The 22,509-nt window shown below is 41.3% G+C and overlaps 3 protein-coding genes across 6 annotated transcripts; 2 read left to right on the top strand and 1 right to left on the bottom strand.

The window, feature by feature from the left end:
- Positions 1-2,270: 2,270 nt before the first annotated feature.
- Positions 2,271-3,890, top strand: crygmxl2 (crystallin, gamma MX, like 2). The gene is made up of 3 exons (XM_058621883.1): positions 2,271-2,368; positions 2,833-3,075; positions 3,560-3,890. The coding sequence occupies exons 1-3, from the start codon at positions 2,360-2,362 to the stop codon at positions 3,833-3,835; spliced, it is 528 nt and encodes a 175-aa protein (XP_058477866.1). The 5' UTR covers positions 2,271-2,359; the 3' UTR covers positions 3,836-3,890.
- Positions 3,891-4,268: 378 nt separating this feature from the next.
- crygmx (crystallin, gamma MX) lies at positions 4,269-6,165 on the top strand. Its single transcript, XM_058621884.1, has 3 exons — positions 4,269-4,356; positions 5,142-5,384; positions 5,582-6,165. Exons 1-3 carry the CDS (start codon positions 4,348-4,350, stop codon positions 5,855-5,857), a joined length of 528 nt encoding a protein of 175 aa, XP_058477867.1. The 5' UTR covers positions 4,269-4,347; the 3' UTR covers positions 5,858-6,165.
- Positions 6,166-9,691: 3,526 nt separating this feature from the next.
- Positions 9,692-20,966, bottom strand: aldh18a1 (aldehyde dehydrogenase 18 family, member A1). Of its 4 annotated transcripts, none has more exons than XM_058620231.1 (18): positions 20,638-20,966; positions 19,841-19,927; positions 18,834-18,985; positions 18,581-18,730; positions 18,386-18,490; positions 18,140-18,298; positions 17,465-17,555; positions 17,020-17,144; positions 15,659-15,803; positions 15,471-15,544; positions 15,192-15,291; positions 14,693-14,913; positions 14,472-14,609; positions 13,490-13,685; positions 13,265-13,386; positions 12,919-13,105; positions 11,523-11,618; positions 9,692-11,357 (listed from the first exon to the last, which is right to left on the bottom strand). In XM_058620231.1, exons 2-18 carry the CDS (start codon positions 19,911-19,913, stop codon positions 11,161-11,163), a joined length of 2,331 nt encoding a protein of 776 aa, XP_058476214.1. In that variant the 5' UTR covers positions 19,914-19,927; positions 20,638-20,966; the 3' UTR covers positions 9,692-11,160. The 4 variants fall into 4 exon arrangements, with proteins under 4 accessions (XP_058476214.1, XP_058476213.1, XP_058476216.1 ...); XM_058620230.1 differs by having other exon boundaries at positions 20,614-20,966; XM_058620232.1 differs by having other exon boundaries at positions 9,693-11,357; positions 18,146-18,298; positions 20,614-20,966.
- Positions 20,967-22,509: the final 1,543 nt, after the last annotated feature.

Here is a 22,509-nt window from a genome sequence, read left to right on the forward strand (position 1 = left end):
TTTCTTCTATCTCAGCGGGGCGCACATCAATCACCGCGCTCCCCAACTGTCACTGGTTCTGCAGGCTAATCGTGTCGTCATCTCCCACATGATTGCAGACATTGCACAATAAGGAGCCTCGGACACAATGGAGATGTGAATCGACTCCCCCACTCTGTTCCCTTCTCCTTTCCTTTTCTTCCATCATTCCGAGATGAAGAGTGGAATGCTCCACAGCGGGTAGCTTTCTTCTCCTCCGGGGGGAACTGAAAAAGCAGGCAAGGGCCTCTGTGATGTTGCTTTCCCTTCAGGGTGGGGAGGAGATGTCTTGTAGCAGAGCTAAAGACGATCATTTGAGAGCGTGCGAAACAAGGTTCCCCTCTAGAAGCTACATACACGTGGAGAGAGCCAAGGTCCTGACTAATGAGTCGGGGTTAGCCGATGTTCCTCAGTGATGAAAATGAGAACAATGGCAATGACGGCTGTGCCAGTCAAATAGTTCTGCCTTGGCTCAGAGAATGTGTTGCACCTCAGTTCCACGCGTCTCTCGATGTGGAGGTCAGATGTCAGACTGAGCAGCAGCCACAGAACTGGTAGATTCCCAATCAAAGACACACACAGCAGAGCAATAGTTACTCTAGCGCACATAGTTTGAACGAGTGCAGCACAGTCACGCGCGGCTTTCCTGTCATTCCTCTGCCGTGTTGCGTCAACACTGAAAGAAGTGTTTTACATTTTAAAACTGTAGATACATTTGTCAAATGAGTTCACACCACGCTGATTAAGTCAGCTCCACATAACTTTCTCTGTGTTGTAGGGACGTGGTGTAAGTGGCACAGCATAAAGTGAATTCTACTGCTCAAATACACCTGGTTGTTCAGGGATTTGAGAGGATGAACGTTTTTTAATCCCCACCCACACATGTGCTGCTGCTGTATACACACTAACACGCCCTAAATCAGGTCTAATAGAAGATGAAGGACACAGCGTCCAAAGACCGAACTCCAAACAGAAGCACAATAATGACATCAACGACAACAAAGGTCACCAAAATGTACTATCCTTAAGGCACAATGAAAGGAATCATTAGTCTGAGCATATGAGGAATATCTAAACATTTAGTTCCTTATATTTTCTGATAAAACCTTTCCCAACAATTTGCTCCAGAAACTCGCAAAAAACAAAACATCCCATCTGATAATCTTCCACAATTATGCTGCACAGTGTGATGAAAGAATATCAACGATCTACTTATGTCACAGAAAAGGAGTGCAGCTTCAAACATGAAACCTATTGAAGCCGATGAGAGTTTCAAGCCGGCGAATGATCAAAGGAGCAAAAGCTTATCAACGCGGTTCCTTAACACTGAAGCAGTGTCATATGGCTCTGTACTTACAACTGCAGAACTATGGTTCTTTCTTTTTATTGTTTCCTTTTTGGCCAGCGATATAATGGCTATTGTGCTTTCTAGAAACATTTGCCTTTTCACACAGTTGAAGCTGCAAAACACACAAACCGGAGTGAGGGCATGAGCTCTTTATCCCAAATGAAAGGCTGAAAGGTGACCTTTCTGGCATCAGCTGGGCTTTGGGAACACAATACGTGGCGGCAACTCATTCTGGCCTTTTCCCCTTCAGCTCTGGGCGATATGCTCACAAGCCAAAGACTTAGGTCCAAACATCTATCATTTTATACAAAGACTAAAGCACACACATGCCCCAAACGCCTTCTTTTATAGCGCAAACACACACACACACACACACACAGAATGCAGTTCCGTCTGTACATCTGCAAACAAACCGGTCCCGTCTGGCATCACAGTACAACTGCAGGCTATGGAAGCTAAAAGAGACAGGAGATCATTGTATATTACATCAACACGAACGCTTGACTCAGTCCACAGTATCAGCCCCACTCTCCTTTAACATAAATTGAAACAACAACTGCATTGTAACCTGTCCCACGCAGGAATAGGCCCAGGCCCAACTCACCGTATCACTGAGACTGAACAATCCGTGATCTATATGAAAATCATGACGCAGCTATGTGCTGGAGTGCCACCCATAATGGCTGTAAATCTTTGTTATCGCACCCTAAAGAGCCTTTGTGTGATGTTTCAAAAGGCTGCATCACAAAGTGTGTGGCGTGAAAAGGACACAGAATGGGACTTGTGTAGTGTTCATTTTTGTGGACGGGGACGGGGGGACGGGGGGGGTCCCAATTCTATAGGTAAACTCTAGCAAACAAGAGGTTTGTGTCTAAAAAGGTAAAAGGTAGTCGCGTCAGAGGCCTCATCATCATCATCATCATCAGGACAGTATAAAAGCACCGGGAAGTGTGTGCAGGGCTACGGTGCTCAAACATCCACAGCCCTGCAACCATGGGAAAGGTATGAGCAGCAGCAGCTCTGACGGAGGGAAATGGCATGATGTGGGAATATGTAGGGAGCATTGTAACAAGGGAAGATGTAGCAAAAGTATTCACATCCAAATGTGGATTTTCACTATGTTTTTGCCTCTTGCGGACGTGTCTCTGAAGGGGACAAATACACAAGCAGGTGTTAGTTTTACAACAAAGTGAAAATGATGACCTCTGCTCACCCTGAATTGGGAAAAATGGTTGGAAAACAGCTGCATCTTAAATAGCTGGTCTAACGTAATCACAGTGTCCTGTTTTATCATTGAATGCTGCAAGTTTTATCATTTATATTTGAACATTTTTGCATTCTGAATTTTTCTTTCTTTTGGATGAATAACTGATGCTGTTATAGGGACAGCAGTGTCCCCTACAGTCCATTCCCGCGTATTGCAAGCAGTCAATCTATCAACATTCTTTTCTCTTTTCCTTTTCAAGATCATCTTCTACGAAGGCCACAACTTCCAGGGCCGCCACTGGGAGTGCAGCAGCGACTGCATGGACACCTTCAGGCACTTCAACTGCTGTAACTCCATCCGCGTCAGTGGGGGTCACTGGGTGACCTATGAGAGGCCTCACTACATGGGTTACCAGTACGTCCTTGGCCCTGGTGACTACCCTGACTACCACAGCTGGATGGGCTTCAACAACTGCATCCGCTCCTGCCAGATGTACTCACCTGTAAGTCAGTCAGACAGACAGAAAGGACTGGAAGTGGAAGTACCCCCCCCCCCCCCCCCCACACACACACACACACACACACACACCAATGCCACTCACCTCGCACATCAAATGCCAATTTAAAAATGGATGTCAGTCACGGGCCGTTTGATGTCATTTACAGGGACTCAGTCGGGTCATAGCATGAAAGTGTGGGCCCACAAGGAGACCAAGTCAGCCTTTAAAAAGAATATGACACGCCCCCCCATAAGACCTAGTGCCTTCATCCTAATTCTGTTAGTCACACTGAGTGTTTCTGGCAGTTTAGGAGGGGGTTAATCTCATTCTGTCATGCTCATTCTCATCTGTTGTTACTCAGAGACCAAGTAGACAAGCACTCCGTTGCATCCGAAAGTTGAAGGATCAGCCGAGGACAGGAAGTTGTGAGGGAGCGCGGCGAGCCAAAGAAGCATAATAACCACGTTCTGATCTCTTTCACATCCAGTACAGAGGATCCTACAAGATGAGGATCTACAACAGGCCTGGCATGATGGGACACTCCATGGAGTTCATGGACGACTGCCCCAACCTGTACGAGCGATTCAACTACCGTGACATTTACTCCTGCAACATCATGGAGGGTTTCTGGATCTTCTACGAGCATCCCAACTACAGAGGACGCCAGTATTTCCTGCGCCCAGGAGAGTACAGGTCCTGCGGTGAATGGGGCTGTCACAACCCCATGATGGGCTCATTCAGGAGGATGAGGTCTGTCATGTAAATTCTGCCCATGCACGACTCATTTGAACATTAAAGATGTGGTTTTCAAACAATAATGACCTTTGTGAACTTATTTAAATAAACCATAGGTGCAATATAGACCTGAGTTTCAAGCACAATACCAACTTCAGCCTATAAAATCCCACTGCTGCTGCTGCTTAATAAAACATCACTTAAACAACTTTTTGACACCGTGGGTAGCCTCACTTTGCAAGTTTTCCTTTTTTGGGGGTTCCATGGAAATAAAGGCAGATGTTGCAACTCCTTTTGTAGCCCGGACAGAAAGTGCAGTTGTACAGTATTTTTGGCCGACAGACTAACAGAGCTTTGACAAAGACAAAGTGGCTGCTGTGCATCACCAGTCCTATAGTGCTCGGCAGTCCATACAGAGAACTGTGCTGACACGGCGAACCTTTGTTTCATGTTTACAAAAGCCTGATCCGTGAGCGGGGTCTATAAAGAGGTCTGGAACAGTCCGGCATTTGGTCTGGTCTGAACTTAAACACAGTTGCAATGGGCAAGGTAAGTGTGCAATTTAATATATAGTATGTATAGTGACAGCAACGCAAGCAGTTGTTGTATATTAATCAATTCTGAATGGATAAATGCTGCAAAGACTCTCGGAACAAACATGTTCAAGGCTTGTTTTGATATTTCCAGGACATATTGTACATGAGGATGTAATAAAATGTGAGCAATTGCAAAGAACTGTGAGAGGAGAACTGCAAAATAAGAAAAATATGGCGTTGTCTGTTGCTGAAGATAGTACAATGCAATATTATCTTGAGCTTGTAATTGATTTTAAAAGACTCTGTTCACTGAAATGTATCACATATGATGTTTTTGGGGTATTTTATTCAACTTTAATTCAGTCATCCTGGATGTTTTCCTCAATCTCTGCAGTTTATAAACAGCAAAATCAAATTTCCTTTCATACAAGTCCTGACTAATTTGTGTAACTGTTTACTACTTGCAACCTTGGCAAAACAAAATTAAATACTAAATTACTATTGTAATGAAAACTGTGCAGACTAAAACTTAAGTTATTCACTTAAGAGTCTGTTAATTGAAACATACCACATACAGTATATTTCTTCTAAATCATTTAGATTATTAGATTATATGTTTTTTTATTTTATATTTTAACAGATTATGTGGTTTTATTTTAAGATACATAGAGCAGTGAATGTATAGCTTACAGGCGTTGTCAGTTCATGACAACGTCCTCTATGTAAAGCAGTCTAGAACTGGTGCACTGTGTGTTGTAGCTCTGTGGCAATAATGTTTAATTGTCTGTCGCTGGGCAGATTATCTTCTACGAAGACAGGAACTTCCAGGGTCGTCACTACGAGTGCAGCAATGACTGCTCCGAGATGCAGACCTACTTCAGCCGCTGCAACTCGATAAGAGTGGAGAGCGGTTGCTGGGTGGCCTACGAGAAGCCCAGCTACGGTGGCTACCAGTACATGCTGCACAAGGGCGAGTACCCTGACTACCAGCGCTGGGCAGGCTTCAATGACTGCATCCGCTCCTGCCGCATGGTGCCAGCTGTGAGTTTGACCTCATCCTGTTTGCCAGTTTAGTTCTCAGGCCTAGTCCTACTACGGGTTTCACCTGTCAGTGCCAATACCTGTATTTCTGGTTTGACCTATTACTGCAGTAAAATATTAAGTAGCAAGAATAGAATGGGCCAAATATGAATCCTCAGTGGCTGTATCATTGTATTCTCCCATCCCTTCTTTCCCAGTACAACGGCAAATACAGGATGAAGATCTTTGAGCGATCCGACTTTGGGGGTCAGAATCTGGAGCTGATGGACGACTGCCCAGATCTGCAAGAGCGCTTCCACACCCGCGACATCGCCTCCGCCAACGTCATGGAGGGCTACTGGATGCTGCACGAGCACCCCAACTACAGGGGACGCCAGTACTACTTGCGTCCCGGCGAGTACAGGAGGCACAGCGAGTGGGGAAGCACCAGCCCGACCTTTGGCTCGCTGAGACGTGTCACTGAGCTCAACTGATTCACAGTTATTTTCTACCAACGGTTGAGCTCTTCACCCTCTGGTCCCCACAACGCTCACAGTGTTTCAGTCTGGTCATAACACCACGTGTCCAAACTTGAAATATTAACGTTGGGGGGATTTCTTTTTTTTTTAGAGCGTCTGATGTTGGGTTTCAGTTTTGTTGGGTCACTCAGTTCTCCTGCAGTGAACAGTGATGTTTTTTTTGTTCCTTGCTTTGGTCGTCCTGTAGCAAAACGCTTTGCCCCACAGGTCCCCCACCTCCTGTCCTACTGGAATGACAATAAATGAAAACTTGATGAAAGTCAACTAAAGCGAGCCTTTGTTAATTTCCAACTGACGACTCCAGCTGTCACTATCAAAAGATCAGGGGGATAGGGCCTTGTCATGAATCTGAGGGAGGATTTTCTTTTTTTAACGATGCTGATTTAACTTCAGTTTCATCAGGCCACAGAGTGAGATGCACGTGTAATCACTGAGGTCCCGGTAAGACGAGTTCTCCGCAGTTTTGACACGGTATTGTTATTCCGCACACACAAAGGAGAAAATATAAAGGAAACTGAAGATTTCTTTTTCTTTGAAGTTCAATATTAAAGAACAAAAAAAGGGGGGGGGGGGGGGGTATATCTGAAGACAGGCATGTAGGAGTCTTTATGAGATCACATGGTACACAGTAAGTGCTTTGGGTCCGTGAAAGATGCCCATATTAGATCCACATCACAAGGCCAGTGCCAACTCAAAGAGTCGGAGTCAAAGTGGCCTGGTATTAGCCCCGAGCATCAAGCTCTCACAGAACAAAAAGCAAAAACCCTGTCCACATCCCTGCTCATGCATTTTTCATCAGCCCAAGATACTCGATCCTCTCAGAAATAAATATCAATTATTGAAATTGTTAATTAGAAACTGCATAATTGGTGAAGATACACATGAATAAATCACTTTGACCATTAATTATTGATTTAAAAAAAACTGGAGCCCAATGGGGAGTGTATTTGAGAATCTCTTAAGATCAAGTACAACAAGAAATATGAGTTTTGCCCTTGAGTAATGTCCAATTAAAGGATTGTCAGCTTTGCTGTACAAGTCCAGTGATGTGCACTCATCATCCCTCACATATCCTTTTGGACGACGATACCCAGCAGCTACCACAACATCAACTGGTGGAACATGGGATGTGATCAGCTGGAGCCTGGGGGCACAGCCACATAAAAGACGTGAGGAAGTTTACAGACCTCGCTCCTAACTGCAAGTTAATGTGAGGGCATGAAGACGCACTGGCTTCAAATACTACAATAATTAAGGGAAGTAAGCACTTTAGACTTTTATACAACTTCAATTTTTATGCAAAGTGCACTGATCAAACACAGAGAAGCAACTTTAAAATATAAAATATACTCTCTACTGACAGCAAATTGTTTTCATTATGAATCAATCTGTTGATATTTAGTCTTTATTTGGTCATTAAAATGTCAGAAAATGTTATTGTATTTCTCAAATATTGAAGACCGGAAGCTCCAATTAACGCTGCTTTTGTGTGTGCATCTGCGTCATTACCTCGTTTATGAAACCCTAAAGTTTCAGAACAAACAGAATAAAAGATTTTATTGTTTTCCGGGGCTCTGCAAAGTGGAAAGGCACTTCCGTTTGTTGATGATGTCATCAGGAAACCTCACGTAGCTCCTCCTGGTGCGGGCGCTAGTCCGGGCACATCCGGTTGCGTACATTCAACCGCAGAAGAAGAAGAACTACTCTCGTTGTAGCCATGGATGTATGATAAGAACTGGATAGAGCACCGTTTATTTCCGGGTTGTGTAGAGCATGAGCATGCGCAGTAGTAGTTATTCACATTTCTCATAAAGTTTTCACATGGTACAGTAGCGCCGCTCCTGAGACGCCACATGACCGCGCTTTGCTGTGCTCGTACACAGCTGTGACGTCACGTCATTTTGCTATTTTTGTTGCAGTACCCGGAAGTGGCCACCAGGACAAAATTGTCTTCAAGTCTCTATCCAGTTCTTATCATTCATCCATGGTTGTAGCTGCTGAGATGCAGAGCATCCATCGTGCCAGAGGGGGAGCTGCGTATCTGAGAGCTGACGTGCTAATTACGTCACTTCCAGGTACCTGGCCAATCACAGGACACTGGGAAAGCTCTCTGTGTGATTTTGGTCTGAAACGGCACGGCTGACGAGAGCGTCAGTGAGGAGATAGTTCTATCTGCTCGTCTGCAGCGACTAGGAGGATTTTAACCATGAAAACAAGTTAATATATGTAAGTAGACGTCCATAACTAACATATATGTGCGAAACGAGCACATATATTTCGATGTCACCTTTAAAATCAGGGTTCCTACAGCGTAAGGCAAGTTAAATTCCAGGCTTTTTTCACGTGGAGTGAAATTTAAGACCAATTTTACAATAAACAAAAACAACAAAGCTGCCCAAAACACATAAGTAAGGGACAACTTTGCCCAAGTGTTTATTTCAACATAAAACATGACTTTTCCGTCCAGTGCAAAAGCTAGAATATCTACTTCCCGGTGTTGGTATCATGACGTCCTGGCTGAAAACTGTTTTATTGGTTCCTGCTATCTGCGTGATATTACTGCAAGAGTAAAAAACATTTTTTCAATAATTGTTTTCAATTACAAAAAATAATCATAAAATCCTACTTTCTATGTGCTAACATTTTCAAGACCTATGAAAGAGGGATTTAAGACATGTTAATGCTAATTAAGGCCTTGTTTTTACATTTATGAATTCAATGCCTTCTAATGAAATGAAAATGAATAGTTCCTCTAATGTCTTCTTTGTCCACAAACCTTACCGGGGCAAAGACAGAATCACATATTCACAGAACTTCCCATTTTAAAAAAACAACAAAATACTCAATTTCCCGATTATTAAATCAGATAATGCTTTTGTGGTCAATTTACTAATCGATTAATTCCATTATTGCTGCAGTCCAAATTGACATGATGGGTCATCTTGAACTATAAACCTCAGTAAGGTTTCATGTTTTACTCCTGTGTGAAGAACCAACTGTAAAATGGTTGATTTGCAAGAACTGAGGTAGTGGGTTTAGTTTATTCCTGAGATATGATTATATAATTTCTAGTGAAGCATCATAAAATATATGATAAGTATAAGAAGTGTTTGTGTAAGTAATTCATGCAATGGATGTTTTCCCTTGTTAATATTATTATATAATATTGCTAAGAGTAATAATGTTAATCCTAAAAAAGAACTTTTATGCTTTCAAGAATATAAAGCAGGTCTCTGTAATATCAAAGACACAATCCTCATTGTCCCCTGTTCCTTCTCTACCTCAAGTCATTTAGAAGTTTTTGTGTTCAGTCACTTCACACATGAAAAGGACAAAGTAGTGAGATCCGAGTTTTGTCTCCCTCTTCATCGCTGAACCCTTTGGACTTGGTGATGGGAGGCTGATTGAAGGGTAAAGTACTGCGTTTTGGAGAATGAATTCTTTAGATGAGAGAGGGAAAAAAGAAAGAAACTGAGAAACCCAGAACGTAAGCCTGTGATTCCATTATTAGTCTCAGTTCTGCTTCTCCCCCTTTTCTTTTCTGATGGCTGGATAATTAAACCTCTATAGTATTGTCTTCCATCTTCCTTGCCCCACTTCCAGCAATGTGAATTCCCCTATGGGCAACTTTAAAAAGGCCCTTTTTAGACATCTGTTTTTCAGATCAGTATGACTTTTTTCCCCATTAATTTGTGTTCTTTGTGAAAGTAGAAAGACTATTGCCAGGACAGGGATGAACAAAAACCCTCAACATTTCAACTGCAGGAATCAAAGAAAGTGAGAAAAATATTCCAAATATTCCTTTTCAACATTTCTTTTTTTTAATTCTTCAACACTGCTATTAAACAAGCCAAAGCACTCCTTAAGTGTGCATTGCAATACATCAGATAGGAGCTCAGAGGCTGGAATTGTTGCAGAGCTTCATTTAAAAGCAGCTGCGTTCTTCCCTCCAGCTTGAAGGAGGCAGCTTGTCAATTACTGTTCCTGCTCTGAAAGAGGCTTTAGGCGCCACAAGGTACAAACAGCAAAACAGCGGATCACGGAGAAAGCAGAACTTGTAACAACGATCAGATAAATCAAAACTGTAAATAACATTAATGTATTCATGTTCAGGTGTGCGGGTTGTAACCTGGTGAATTATTCTGTATCATATATGATATCATTAATGTGAATCCTCGTCATTACAGGAAACATAAAGATGATAATCAGCCAGTTTACTGTCACATGCCGCCTCGCAGTCGTATAACAGCGGCACCTCGGCCAATTAAAGTGCCTGTGTATTTTTAATTTACACACGGAAAATAAGAGCTAGAAAATAAAAATGTTGAAATGTATTAACCTTCTGGGCAATGAGCCAATTACAATTTAAATAATATGTACAATCATAACATGATCATATTTTTTAAATATGAATTAAGATGTAAATAAGCTGGATAAATAAAGTAATAATTTAAATATTGCTGACCCATGACCACAGATTTGAGTAAGTGAGTGGTTTTACACAGTAAACCTGGCTAAAAGTACACGCTGTACATTGTATTACTGATGACTGTCAACAGCCTCATGAACATTTAATGAATGAAGTAAGGGTTTGTGTTGCACTATAGCACAGCCTGGTAAAGTAAGTTGCCAGATCAGAGTCTGTGTCAAAGGCCTTGTCAGTTGCATTGCTGTTGGAGACGCCAGTCAAAGCAGCTTGATAAGTGGTCTTATTGATGGTAACGTAGAGTGAGGTTTAAGAATGATATTCCGAGATTGCATTAATATAAGAAAATGTATCTGAAAAACTTTTTATGCGAAATCTTATGTATTTATTTTGCATAAAAGATCCCGTGTGTAAGATATAGTGACATCTAATGGTGAGACTGCAGATTGTTGACTCTTTTGCTCACTCCTCCCTGACCCAAGCACATCAGGGAACTACAACTACCTCCGTATACCATTAGCATCCGTACTAAGTAGCATACTTATGGGCAGTATATTCAATTTCAGCCAATAAACCTCCGTAAGTGTTACACACTGGACCTTTAAAGAAAGTAACGTTGCTATAAGGGCGAGTTCTCTAACTCTAAAGTGTGATAAGTTGAGGTAGAATTTAGAATAAAAAAAAGTTCACACTTCATCAGAGAACCAAGTACAACATCCAGGTTGTGCTTTTTGAGCTGCAGAGTCTTAAACAGTGACTTCATGATCTGTTGCTGATTTTTGGGGAGCTGCTGGTAGCTAATGCGAGTACAGCATTGTGTATCGTCTCAAGTCTAGTTACTGTCTCTTTGTCCGGCTAAAGGCTGCCCAACAGGCAGGTTTTCATGGAGGTACTTCATGGTGCCGTGCTCAGAGAAGTCAGCTGTTGTGTGTCCATCCCCTCTCAGGACCCACTTGGTGGTGAGCAGCCCCTCCAGGCCCACAGGGCCTCGGGCGTGGATGCGTGCAGTGCTAATCCCAACCTCTGCTCCTGGAGGCAAAAGTGAGACAGCCGTAAACAAATTATCACACACAGGGAAAAGAAAGTGTGTCATTGTCTTGACAGGAGGGATTACAGATCAACATGGGTAACGAAATGCGACAAAGAATGAGGTTTACGAAACCCTGACGACACGGCGATAAGGCCAAAACATACCAAGTCCAAAGCGGTAGCCATCTGCAAAACGTGAGCTGGCGTTCCAGAAAACACAGGCGCTGTCCAGCTGCTGCAAGAACTGCTCCGCTGTTTCCTCTGGGACAAAAAAAACAACGATTATTTGTGCTCCTACCTTCAAATCTACCAATTCTCGATGTGTCATTGAGACCAAGATGACAGGTGCAAAGATAACGCTTAAAAGAAAACAATCTACTGTTCTGAAGACTAAACATCCAGTGCAACAATTTCTGTTAACTGTGAAACCCCCCAAAAAATCCACAAAATATAGATAATTGCTATAATCTTGGATTAGTGTGGACAAGAATGAGTTTAGAAAGTCATTAGAAAAATCCAAGTGGTGTTCAATGATCCTTATATCAAATAAACCAAATGTGGATGATAATTCTTACACAAATGTTATAAGTTAATTAGTCATTTAATCCATCAACCATATCTACTAAATGTTTATTCGTCAATTACCATCAATATACAATAAACATGTACCTATTTTCTCAAATGAATTTCTTAAACCTTTCTATCAATACATGTATTAATGTTTCTCTCTGTCATAACTATGTATGTGGTAAACTCACAGTGACACGTTCACAAGTTTATTTTTTATCTGATGAGTTACCTTCAGTCGTCACTAGATGGCAGCAATAGATACTAAACCGCAGGTGACAGCAGGGTTTTTTCATTGTTTATTCAAAGTGTTAAACGTCATCAAATATTCTGTGTATATCGTGTGTGAGGCTTTCCATGCATTTGTACTATATACCCATCAAGATATCGTGATATGCCTGAAACTATATATATATACATATATATATGTATATATATATATTAGTTTAACAATATTTGTGATATGCAGGTCTGTGGAGTTAAATTTGGTGGCATCTTCTCAGTCTGGATTGTTTATTTAATTTCATCTGAATTATGTCTGTGAACTGAGGGGATTATTAACTAGTGAAATTATGGTTTAGACTGGATTGGCAGTGTAATGAGATTGTGTAGAGTTGTTAATTTGAGTTGGGAAACTATTCTGGGATCTAGTGTTTGCTTGAGTTGGAGTGGTTGGTATAATTATTAAGAATTCTTATAGATTATTTGATTTGAATCTGATTTGATTCATTTACTTTGTTTGTAAATATGGAAATAAAAGTGAGGGGGGTAAATTCATTTAATGCACTAAATATACTAAAGATTAAAAGGGTGATTTAATGCAATTGCATTCTTGAAAAAATAAATCGGTTTAAAAATAGATCCTAAATAGACCTGTTTGGATCATTTAATATATAGACAATGCACTGAACAAGCAGTGTTTTGGCGACGGAAGTTACACACTGGAGCTTTAAGTGCAGTACATTTAACAATGAGAACACTTTGGGCTTCGTACCATTTTCTGTGATGATTACGTCTGTGTGGGAGCTGCCATACTTGTGGATATGGTCCACGGCGTCGTGCATACTGTCCACCACCTCAATGCAGCACTCCAGATCACCGTACTCGGTACGCAAGGAGTTGGCCTCTAATGGGCTGAACGTCAGGAAGGAAGAAAATCTAGGGCCTGCGTGAATCTTCACCTAGACATAAAAAGATAAAACATTGTCATTGAAAAATGCTTTATCTTAAAGTAACAAAAATATATACATTTGTGTACCATATATTCCTTGCTGAAAAAGCCTATTCTACTCCAGTGTCTTGTTGAGTTATTGTCCTATTGGATATTTGTGGTGTTTTACCCGTTCATTTCGCAGCATATCAATGATCTGGTCAAAAAGCGGCGTCCTTAGAATGTCTCGGTGAATCAGCAGAGTTTCCATGGCGTTACATGCAGCTGGGTAGTCGCACTTTGAGTCCCTGACTGTAATAAGAAAATATCCATCAGCTGAACTGAACGTGCTGGTTGTAAAACTGGCCTAACGGTACCACAATCACAATTCATTCACAGATTTGCAGTAGCTGACCAATCTTGATGACTTTATCGACACTGGCGTCTGCGTCGACGTAGACGTGACAGATTCCCTCGCTGTGACCCAGCACTGGGATGCCCTTGGCTGCTCGCTGTATGTCCTTCACAAGCTGGGATGAACCTCGAGGGATAATCAAGTCGATCATATTGTCCAGTCGACATAAATCCTCCACCTCCTCACGAGTGCTCACCTAGAAACAAAAACAAGTTTGTGAATCACAGCAGCTAATGTATCTTATCTTTTTTTAGGAATTCAGGCTAATTTCATGACTGATGAAGTATGTACAGTATACATTACATTTTAGTTTAAAGCTAAAGTGTGTAACTTTGTGTCATTCTAACAATTGTTAAATGAGTTCATACAATGCTGATAAAGCATTTTACGACTCTCCGTGTTTCTCAGTATAGCAGTGTTTTGTTTTTTTGCGACTGTGGTGACCAGAGTTATGTGGGAAGGAGAACGCTTTCCCAGTTCTCTGAAACATGAGTAAGGTGGAGAGCGATACCAAAATTAACTTTAAAAGAGAACAATTGGAATATGGATGTCCTTTCAGAAAGCTCTGTGGGCTCACCTGAGGTGAGGGCTAAGTCTGCAGGGTAACAACACTGGGGACAGAAATTGCACACAGGAACTTTAAATCCTAAAAAGTTTAGCTTTTTCAAAACTCTATCTGAGGCTAAGATTTTTTCATTGAGACAGGAAAAATTTATTTATTGTCACTCAAGTAAAGATAAGACAACTTAAGACATCGTGCCAAGTGCCATCGTGGATTTAAAGTTTCAATTGCAGCCTCTTGCTTTGACATCATCTTGACTGCACTTTGCATGTTAACATGAAAACCTGTTATTTATAAAAGATGAAAACCCAGTTTTAAAATGTAATCTGAATGCATGAATAAGACTTTTTGATCCTGACCTTTGAGTTTCTCTATCTAATTTATAAAATGTCCACTTTTATAAATATAGCAGAGGTTTACCAGTTGCACAGCCTCTCGGACACTGTGCATTGAAAGAGCTTCCTGGGTGAGCTGGTGGAGGACACGGTTTGTGTTTGCAGCCTCTTTGCCTCCCTTCAGAAGAAGGGCATTACCACTGGCTATGGCCAGGGCTGAAACCTGGACGCAGACACAAGGACTGTGGTTATTACTGCAGTTGTTTCAAAAAGCTTTGAATAAACTTTGCAGCTCTGCCTGGATACCTGTGGCAGGCAGTCAGGTCTGGCCTCAAAGATGACCAGAAGAACCCCGATGGGCACAGTGATCTGCTCCAGCTCCAGGGTGTGAGCCACTCTGGTCCTGCGCAACACACGCCCCACGCTGTCCTGCGCCGCCACGGCTATCTGACGCAGACCTATGGCTAAGCTGTTGAGTTTGACCGGTGACAGACTCAGACGCGTCAGCATTGCTGGTGGCAAATGGCCTGTAGTGGGAGTAAAAAGCAAGATGTTGCTATCAGGCGTTACAGGGCTAAACTCCCCATTTAGCAACATGGAGAAGAAGTGGCATATGGATTAAGTCGTCCCATATTCACTTTTATTTGGTGGTAGGTTTATGTTTACTTTAATGAACCGATTCCTTTCTGGCAGTGAAGACTTGGACCTAATTGGTGGTCACTTCCTGGAAAAACAGTGCTGAAAACATTCCCTGAAAGTCTCTAAACACACACACACACACTGAGTTGATGGTGTGCTCTGTTACCAGCATTAACAGCCAGGTCCATGTCCGTCTTGTTGGCAGCCAGAATCGCCTCCTTCCTTTCAGTCAGAAGCTCTGCTAGATGACAGATGATCTCACTCCTCTGTCAACAGCCAATCAAATACAGACAGGGTGAGCAGACGGAAGGGGTACGTGTTCCATCTCTATCAGATTATGGACTTAGGTGAGTATGAGCATTTAAAAAGCTACTGTATTTAAACATAATGTAATGAATAAAGAGAGAATATTTAAAAAGAAAGAAGAAATGAAGAAATGTGTCACCTGGTCTGGGTGAAGAGATGCCAGGGTTCTTCCAGAGCTGCGAGCCACTTCTGTCTGCTGCTCCACAGTTGGACCTGGTGAAGAGTCACAGAGAGACTTGAGTCAGCAGCTTCAGTGGACGTATGCAATGAAATGAGTTACAGTTAAACAAAGTAAAAAAAAGTCAAAGTAAAAAGAAAAAAACTCACCAGCAGGTTTGATCTCAGAGAAGAAGGTTCCCACCTTTTTGCCTTCCACAATGTCAGTAATGACATGACCTGTTACTTTGGGGTGGGTTCCATTTGCTATGACCACTGAGGTGCCACCTTGCAGCGCCCACAGTGCAGCCTTGACCTGCAGACACACAAAAGAAGTGACATTTTTTACCATCTCTTTAAAACCTTGACTCACAGTCTTCATCTTTAACAGGATGATGAACAATTTTAGTGTAACTGTCTTTCGACTAATTGATTTGTCTTCTTACTTAACCAAAACCACTGCATAAACACTAGATGGTAAAGCAGGACAACAGTGATTATTCTCATGTCTATCATTGCACACAGTGGTTTAACACAACATAAAATAAACCTTAGTTAAAAATAATCTAAACCTGAAAAGGACTATAAACTTAAAATGTGTATGTCACAATCAACTTGTGTCATGACCAAGAAAGCTGGTTGTGTTTAGTTGTTAGTCCTGTGTCAATTTTGTCTTGTGGTTTCCTGTTTTATTTTGAAATCACTCTCCTCTCGTTTCAGGTAACTTGCCCCTTCCCCTTGTGTTCTTCCCGCCAGTCTGATTGACGTTCCCCACCCTGATTGTTTCCACCTGTTCCCCGTTACCGTGTGCATATATAGTCTACGTCTCCCTTCGTCTGTAACACCCGTGCCATTGTCTTGTCAAGATTCACCAGCATCTGATTCATGCCCTTGTCTCATCAGGTTTTGTACTTTTGTTTGCTGGTAGTTTTTTGTTGTACTTTCAAATTGAAATTGATTGTTTATTTTTTGCTTTGCCTCTCGAGTTGTGCAATTGGGTCCAAGTCCTTGTTCAGTTGTGACAACTTGTTCATGTGTTGTCACAAGTGTAGCTCGGACTTGCCCCTGACATTTTGACCGTGTGACAGTTTGTTGATTTAAATTTACAAATTATTTACAAATGAATCACTGACCAAATGAATTAATGTTAACATTTATCATTTAGATAAATTAATAATTCCACAATTCCAACATCCCTTCGATTGTTGGTGATCCGATACCACAAATACTACTCAAACCCAAAAAGTATTTCTTTCTATGTGTCCTGCTTGGTTTTGTTTGTCTAGTTTTCATAATGTATCTCTTCTTCTTGCTACGTCACATTACCTGTCTATGCAAAGTTAGTACTTTTTTAATTTGTTTGTACACACACAATTGGTAAATAGAAGGGTTAAAACAAAAGTCTCTCCTCAAAACAAAATTGAAATCAAGAAAAATCCATAGTACAAAAGGCCACTCTCTTTAACCCATCGTGTCTACCTAAAATAAGACTTTGACAGATTATGGATTTGGATTACAGGGTATGAACACACCTTGGCCTCCATGCCTCCAATCCCAACTCTGGACTTTGTGCCATAAGTGATAGACTGTTGGTCTCCAGGGTAAAAGATGTCAATGAGCTTGGCGTCATCTGTTCCAGGGGGGCTGTCGTACAGTCCTAAGAAATCATCAACTCTTACGTAAGTAACCTGTTCATATGTGGAACATAGTCCTCCTGACTCACACATTGTGTTTGTACCTCACATTTACAGTCAGTCAACTTGAATTGATGCTGAATGGATCCACAGTCACCACACACGCACACCATCACCTCGTGTCAACCCCATCAGCATCAATTTCAAACATCACAGCAGAAGGTCTGTGTTTGTCTCTTCACATACGACTCAGTTGACCCTCACATGGGTGTGTTTTTCACCCGGACAGATGGTGTTCTTACCTAACAGCTGATACAGACCGTCGTTGTGGTTACAGGCATACCTTCAACGTCAGACAGCGCGATGAGCAGGTCAGCCTTCATCTCTACAGCGAGCCTCGCCGCCAGACTGTCATTGTCCTTGATGCTGATCACCTAGAATACCAGAAATTTGTAAAAATGTATTTTAAAAAAAAACCCACTGGCAGTCATTTGCCAAATAACTAATTTAATCCTTGTCTAAATGATGAATAAGAAAATTCCTAAGACAAAATAAATAGTGTTCAAAATAATTGTATGTACATAAGAAGGCCCAAATCTATTTGTTTATATCACCAATAGGCACTAAAAAGTTATATTTTAGTAGAGCAATGGCTATATTTGAATTCATAAAGCAGTTAAAAGGTGTAAATAAAGTGTGGAAAAAGATGTGCAAGTCATATCTGCAGGAGAAGAGAAAAAGGAGACGTCTACCTACAGAAGTTAGTCCCAGTCCCTTCTGACAGAACCTCCTGAACAGTGACTGCATGCACTGCCATCCATCCCCTCCCTGCATGCACATGCCTTAATGCTCGAGGGTGGAGCGGATGAGGTGAGGCAGGGTGGCAGTTGTCTGTCATACTTTGTACGGCTAATACTATGGATAACAAATATTTATCCATAGTATTTTCAGTTCTCTTGCTGCCACCTCTACTATCACCCACCATCGGCAGCGTCACACCCATGCTCTCTGTACCCACATTTACCCCCTGCAGGTCGCTGTTGGGCTCCGGTGGCGGCACAACAGCGTCATTGGTGTTAATGATGGGCACGATGTTCATGCGCAGCAGCTCCTGCAGTGTGCTGTTCAGGTTCTGCCTCTTCTGGTCATCGTGGAAATCCAGATTTGTCACAAGGACCTGAAGACACAGGAGGGAGGGCAGAGCAAATTCAGTAATTCACAAACATGTCTATGGCACTTTAAAGTGATTATTAAGATGAAGTACCTGTGCAGTACAAGTGCTGTATTGGGTAAACATGGCCTCATAAAGGGCCATCAGGCCACTCTGTCCAGCTGCTGCACAGGCCCGCGCCTCCAGTACAGGCAGCGACTGCAACACACAGTAAAGCTCACATTTTTATATTGGTGAGTGAGATCAACACTTAGATGTTGTTGCACAATCTTCAGCCTTTTTTCTCACCATGTCTTTGAGCTGATTGTGTCCCGAGTGCAGCGCCTGTCGTACACTCTGTGACAGAAGGATCTCATGTCTTAATCGTTGCTTTCCAAAGGCCACTGCTCCACTGGTGACAATCATCATTTCCCTGCCCTGATTCTGCAGCATAGCTACCTGAACATGAAATCAAGTAGAGTTATGATTTATGAATGGGAAATCTAAAACGTTTTTTTCCAATAAGTTGCTTGACAGTCTGTGCTGGTCATGTGTTCCTCACCTGCTCCACAATGGAGGCCAGCCTCCCAAGAGCCAGACCACATTCATCGCCACGTGTGACCACAGCGCTGCCAAGCTTGACTACTATCCTCTTAGCATGACGCAGTTCACCGCGGTGAGCAAAGGAGCTGCCATGGACCCGGCCATGTGGAGCTATGGAGAGGGATGAGATGATGACTGAGATTTCACCTGCGCTGTCATCTAATGAAAACGCAAAAAAAATGCATATCGTACCAAACCAAACCATTCCACTTGTTGGAAACGGCTTAATGTGTATGGAGCTCTTGATTAGGGCAGTCATTCTCAGAGAAAAATACTACAAAACAACACATAATAATGTCATGGACTCTTAAGAAACCTTTGTTGTTTAAATGTGCGAGTAATAACTTATAATAAGGATTAACTACACACTAGCAATAGACAGCAGCTTTATCTGTTTAAAAGGTTTCCTTTTTTGTTTCATTGATTGTGTAACTGAAGCAAACAAAGTGAAACTTGCCCTATGTGTAACCTGGGATACAGATAATCACAGCCTTCAAATTGCCACATCAGCGGTGGAAGCTGAAAGGCTGTGCTGACATGACACATCTCTCTGGAGCAATGAGGCGCATGCGAGAGAAAGAGAGGGTGAGAGAGGGAGAGAGAGGCGCCTGTGACATCGTGTGCAAACCAGAAGGCAGAACAGAACAGAAAGACAGAATCTGAAGGTTCTTCATCACACCTGCCTGCAATATTGATGAAGTCAAAAAACATAATAATCATTCAATTAAATGAGTAAATTAGCATATTTTCTTATTTGTTCAAAAGGGTTGGGGTTATTTCTGTTTCTTTCATAAGTTCCTGAATCCTGAGTTAGGCTGAACTATACAGTATAGCTGTGTTTTTTTACTTTGATAAAGTGTGATGGCAGTGAACATTAGGTTAAGGAATGAAATCTGTTTCTCTGAAACGTGAGTGAGGTAGAAAAATACTGAAATGTGGTAAACATTATGGAGCAGCTTTACTTGCCTTGTGTCAGTGGTCTGATGAGCAGGTCGCGTACGTGTCTCCTTGAACCAAAGGCGAGTCTCTGCAGCATCATGGTCAATTTAACGTCTGAGACACAGAGAGAGAGAAACACAGAGGGTGAGACGCAGCAGCACAAAACACAAACAAACAACAACCAGTATACTATTCTAACCTTCACTAATGTGATCATGTTTGAAGTGTGCAATATGGTTACATATTTATATCTATATAAATGTGTTTGAAATTAATTTCACTATGTAATATCTACTTTGTGACCAGGGTCTGTTAGGTGTTTATATTGTTTGCAATATAAACAAGTTCTTCACTCTATCTGAAAGGTGATGAAGCATTACCACATCGCAGCACCAAAATATTAACAACTACATAATGCACGGATCAGAACTTGAACAAGATATTCAATTAAAAATAAAACTTAATTTTAACCAAGAGTGCAATTCAAGATCTAAGAGACTAAGAGAGATCAAAAAGTACCGTCAGTCATTGTTTGCAATACATGTATATACTATATTTTAATTTGTATAGATCATAGAACAATGAAAAACTGATTTTGAAGAATTGTAACCTTTACAATTTGCATTGTTTTTAAGTGCAATTTAGATTTGAAACCATAGCACTTGCAGCATTTATATACAATGACAGTAAGGCTTTATATTCTAGTCTAGTCTAGTCTAGTCTATTCTATTACGACCCTGGACTTTGGTGTTTGCCTGAACAATTAGAGACATTTAAATTGCAAAATACAAATATCCTACTGGTTACTGTTGTTCTTTATTAACCTGGTGAAGTCCTCGTTTATCTTCTGCTGTGCAATGCCTTCTATTCAGCCTCGTTCATAGTCGTGGTCCCGTTATTACTTATCCCACAGTAGTTCACACAGAGATGACTCCTCCCCTGACTGATTGTCAGGCTGCTGATGAAACTGTTGCCACGAGTGCAAACGGACCTTATCTTCTCTCGAGGGTTAGTAAGTCCCGCAGCAGTAATTTAAAAGATACAATGTCCATTAATTGACGCTGCTGACATGAAATTTAAACCACAGGTGTTATATTTTTCTCAAAATATTATCTCGTATATTGGCGGTGGATTACTAGGATGTGACGTTGGGCTAGCCGGTGCAATACGGAAATGAAGCGGAAGTGTCACTCTTATTTCACAATAAAACCACATCAGCGAGGAAGTTAGAAAAAGAAGAATAAGATCACGTTGGGCAAATAATATTCTGATTTACCGTTCTTAATAAAAGAAAATCATTTGTTTCTTAGCTGTTTTAGCTGTTTGCCTTGGCATCTGGGCATGTTTTTACAATTTGCATAAAACCTTCCCTAAAGAATCTCCAAGCTATCTCAACATAAAGGATAAATCCTATTGTATTCCAATCAGTATTAGACAAATCGTGAAGATCAGCTTGGTCATGAAAGTGTTTAAGATTCCTCTTATAAATAATACAAGGTTTAGATTTGGACACCTTAGTGTTCCGAATAGCAGCTACAACACAGTGGTCACTGCAGGGTGTACCTTTCTTAGACCTAATAGTACAAAAAAACATTATATCCAATGATGTTAATGTCTTCATCACCAACAGATTTGGTGAGCCAAGTTTCAGAAATTACAACAATATCGACATCTGTTGATTTAACCCAAATCCTGACCATGTCCGTCTTGGATAACAAGCTGTGCACAATAAGATGAACAATTTTAAGACCAGGCAAGGGGTTGAAGTCAGATAGTGTCTGGATACACTGTAACTCAGGACCAGAGTTAGGTTTGCACATTACCAGTTAAGAGTAATAATAAGACAATGTCTGCCTCGTAACATTACATTGTTCATCTGACATTTGAAAAAAGAAATGTAAAAACAAATGTCTGTGATATATATAATCACTCAAGACACCCCAACTGTCCTCATTTTGATTAAGTTGTTTCATTTACTCCAAGCAGTAGAAATGCAGTAGTGATGGCAGTCTTCTGTACCTGCTCTCTCCTACAAAAAGTAAGCCAGTGCAAAGTTAACCTACACTGTTGGACTTCCATTGCCCCAAGAACCACAGATAACTAAATTGGCTCCTGTTGCTTAGGCTAAATGTTCATGATTCTATTACACCTGTCCTGTTCTTGTTTTTCTGTTTTCCACATTTGCCCCTTATCTGTTCCTCTGTTTTCGTCCTCTCTCTTCTCTTATCTGTCCATCTGATTCAGGGGAAGAAAGTGAACCTTACTTTGCTCCCGGCTATACACTAATCCACCAACTATGTTGCATGTGTTTGTGTGTGTGTGTGCATCTTTGTCAATTATAAATGTATAGCATGGTTCTATTTTAAATGCAAAATTGTGTTGACTCTTGGAGCTTTATTTGAAAATGGGAAATGTTACAAAACTGTACAGCAAGAATGTTGCAAACTCAGATTTTCTTTGTTTTCACATTTCACATTCTCCTCTCCACCCATTTAACTTCATCTGCTTCTCTGTAATCTCCAAATATCCTAAATTCAACATCACATGCAGAATTGGATAATACACTGTGTCCCTTTGACACTGTAATATTTTGCATGGCTGAAGAAGGTCAAAGTATGTTCGTGTATGTGTATGTGTATGTGTGTGTGTGTGTGTGTGTGTGTGTGTGTGTGTGTGTGTGTGTGTGTGTGTGAGAG

Source organism: Solea solea, chromosome 21 (assembly GCF_958295425.1).
Source record: "Solea solea chromosome 21, fSolSol10.1, whole genome shotgun sequence".
Lineage (NCBI taxonomy): Eukaryota > Metazoa > Chordata > Actinopteri > Pleuronectiformes > Soleidae > Solea > Solea solea.

Bases quoted from the DNA above. Each gene is read 5' to 3' on its own strand.
- crygmxl2 (XM_058621883.1), top strand. The intron at 3,076-3,559 runs GTAAGTCAGTCA...TTTCACATCCAG, and splicing joins CCTGCCAGATGTACTCACCT to TACAGAGGATCCTACAAGAT.
- crygmx (XM_058621884.1), top strand. The intron at 5,385-5,581 runs GTGAGTTTGACC...CTTCTTTCCCAG, and splicing joins CCTGCCGCATGGTGCCAGCT to TACAACGGCAAATACAGGAT.
- aldh18a1 (XM_058620231.1), bottom strand. From the start codon at position 19,913: ATGATGCTGCAGAGACTCGCCTTTGGTTCAAGGAGACACGTACGCGAC. The intron at 18,299-18,385 runs GTACTTCATCTT...CTGTGTCTTCAG, and splicing joins ACAGCACTTGTACTGCACAG to GTCCTTGTGACAAATCTGGA. The intron at 17,145-17,464 runs GTATGCCTGTAA...ATGATTTCTTAG, and splicing joins CGCGCTGTCTGACGTTGAAG to GACTGTACGACAGCCCCCCT.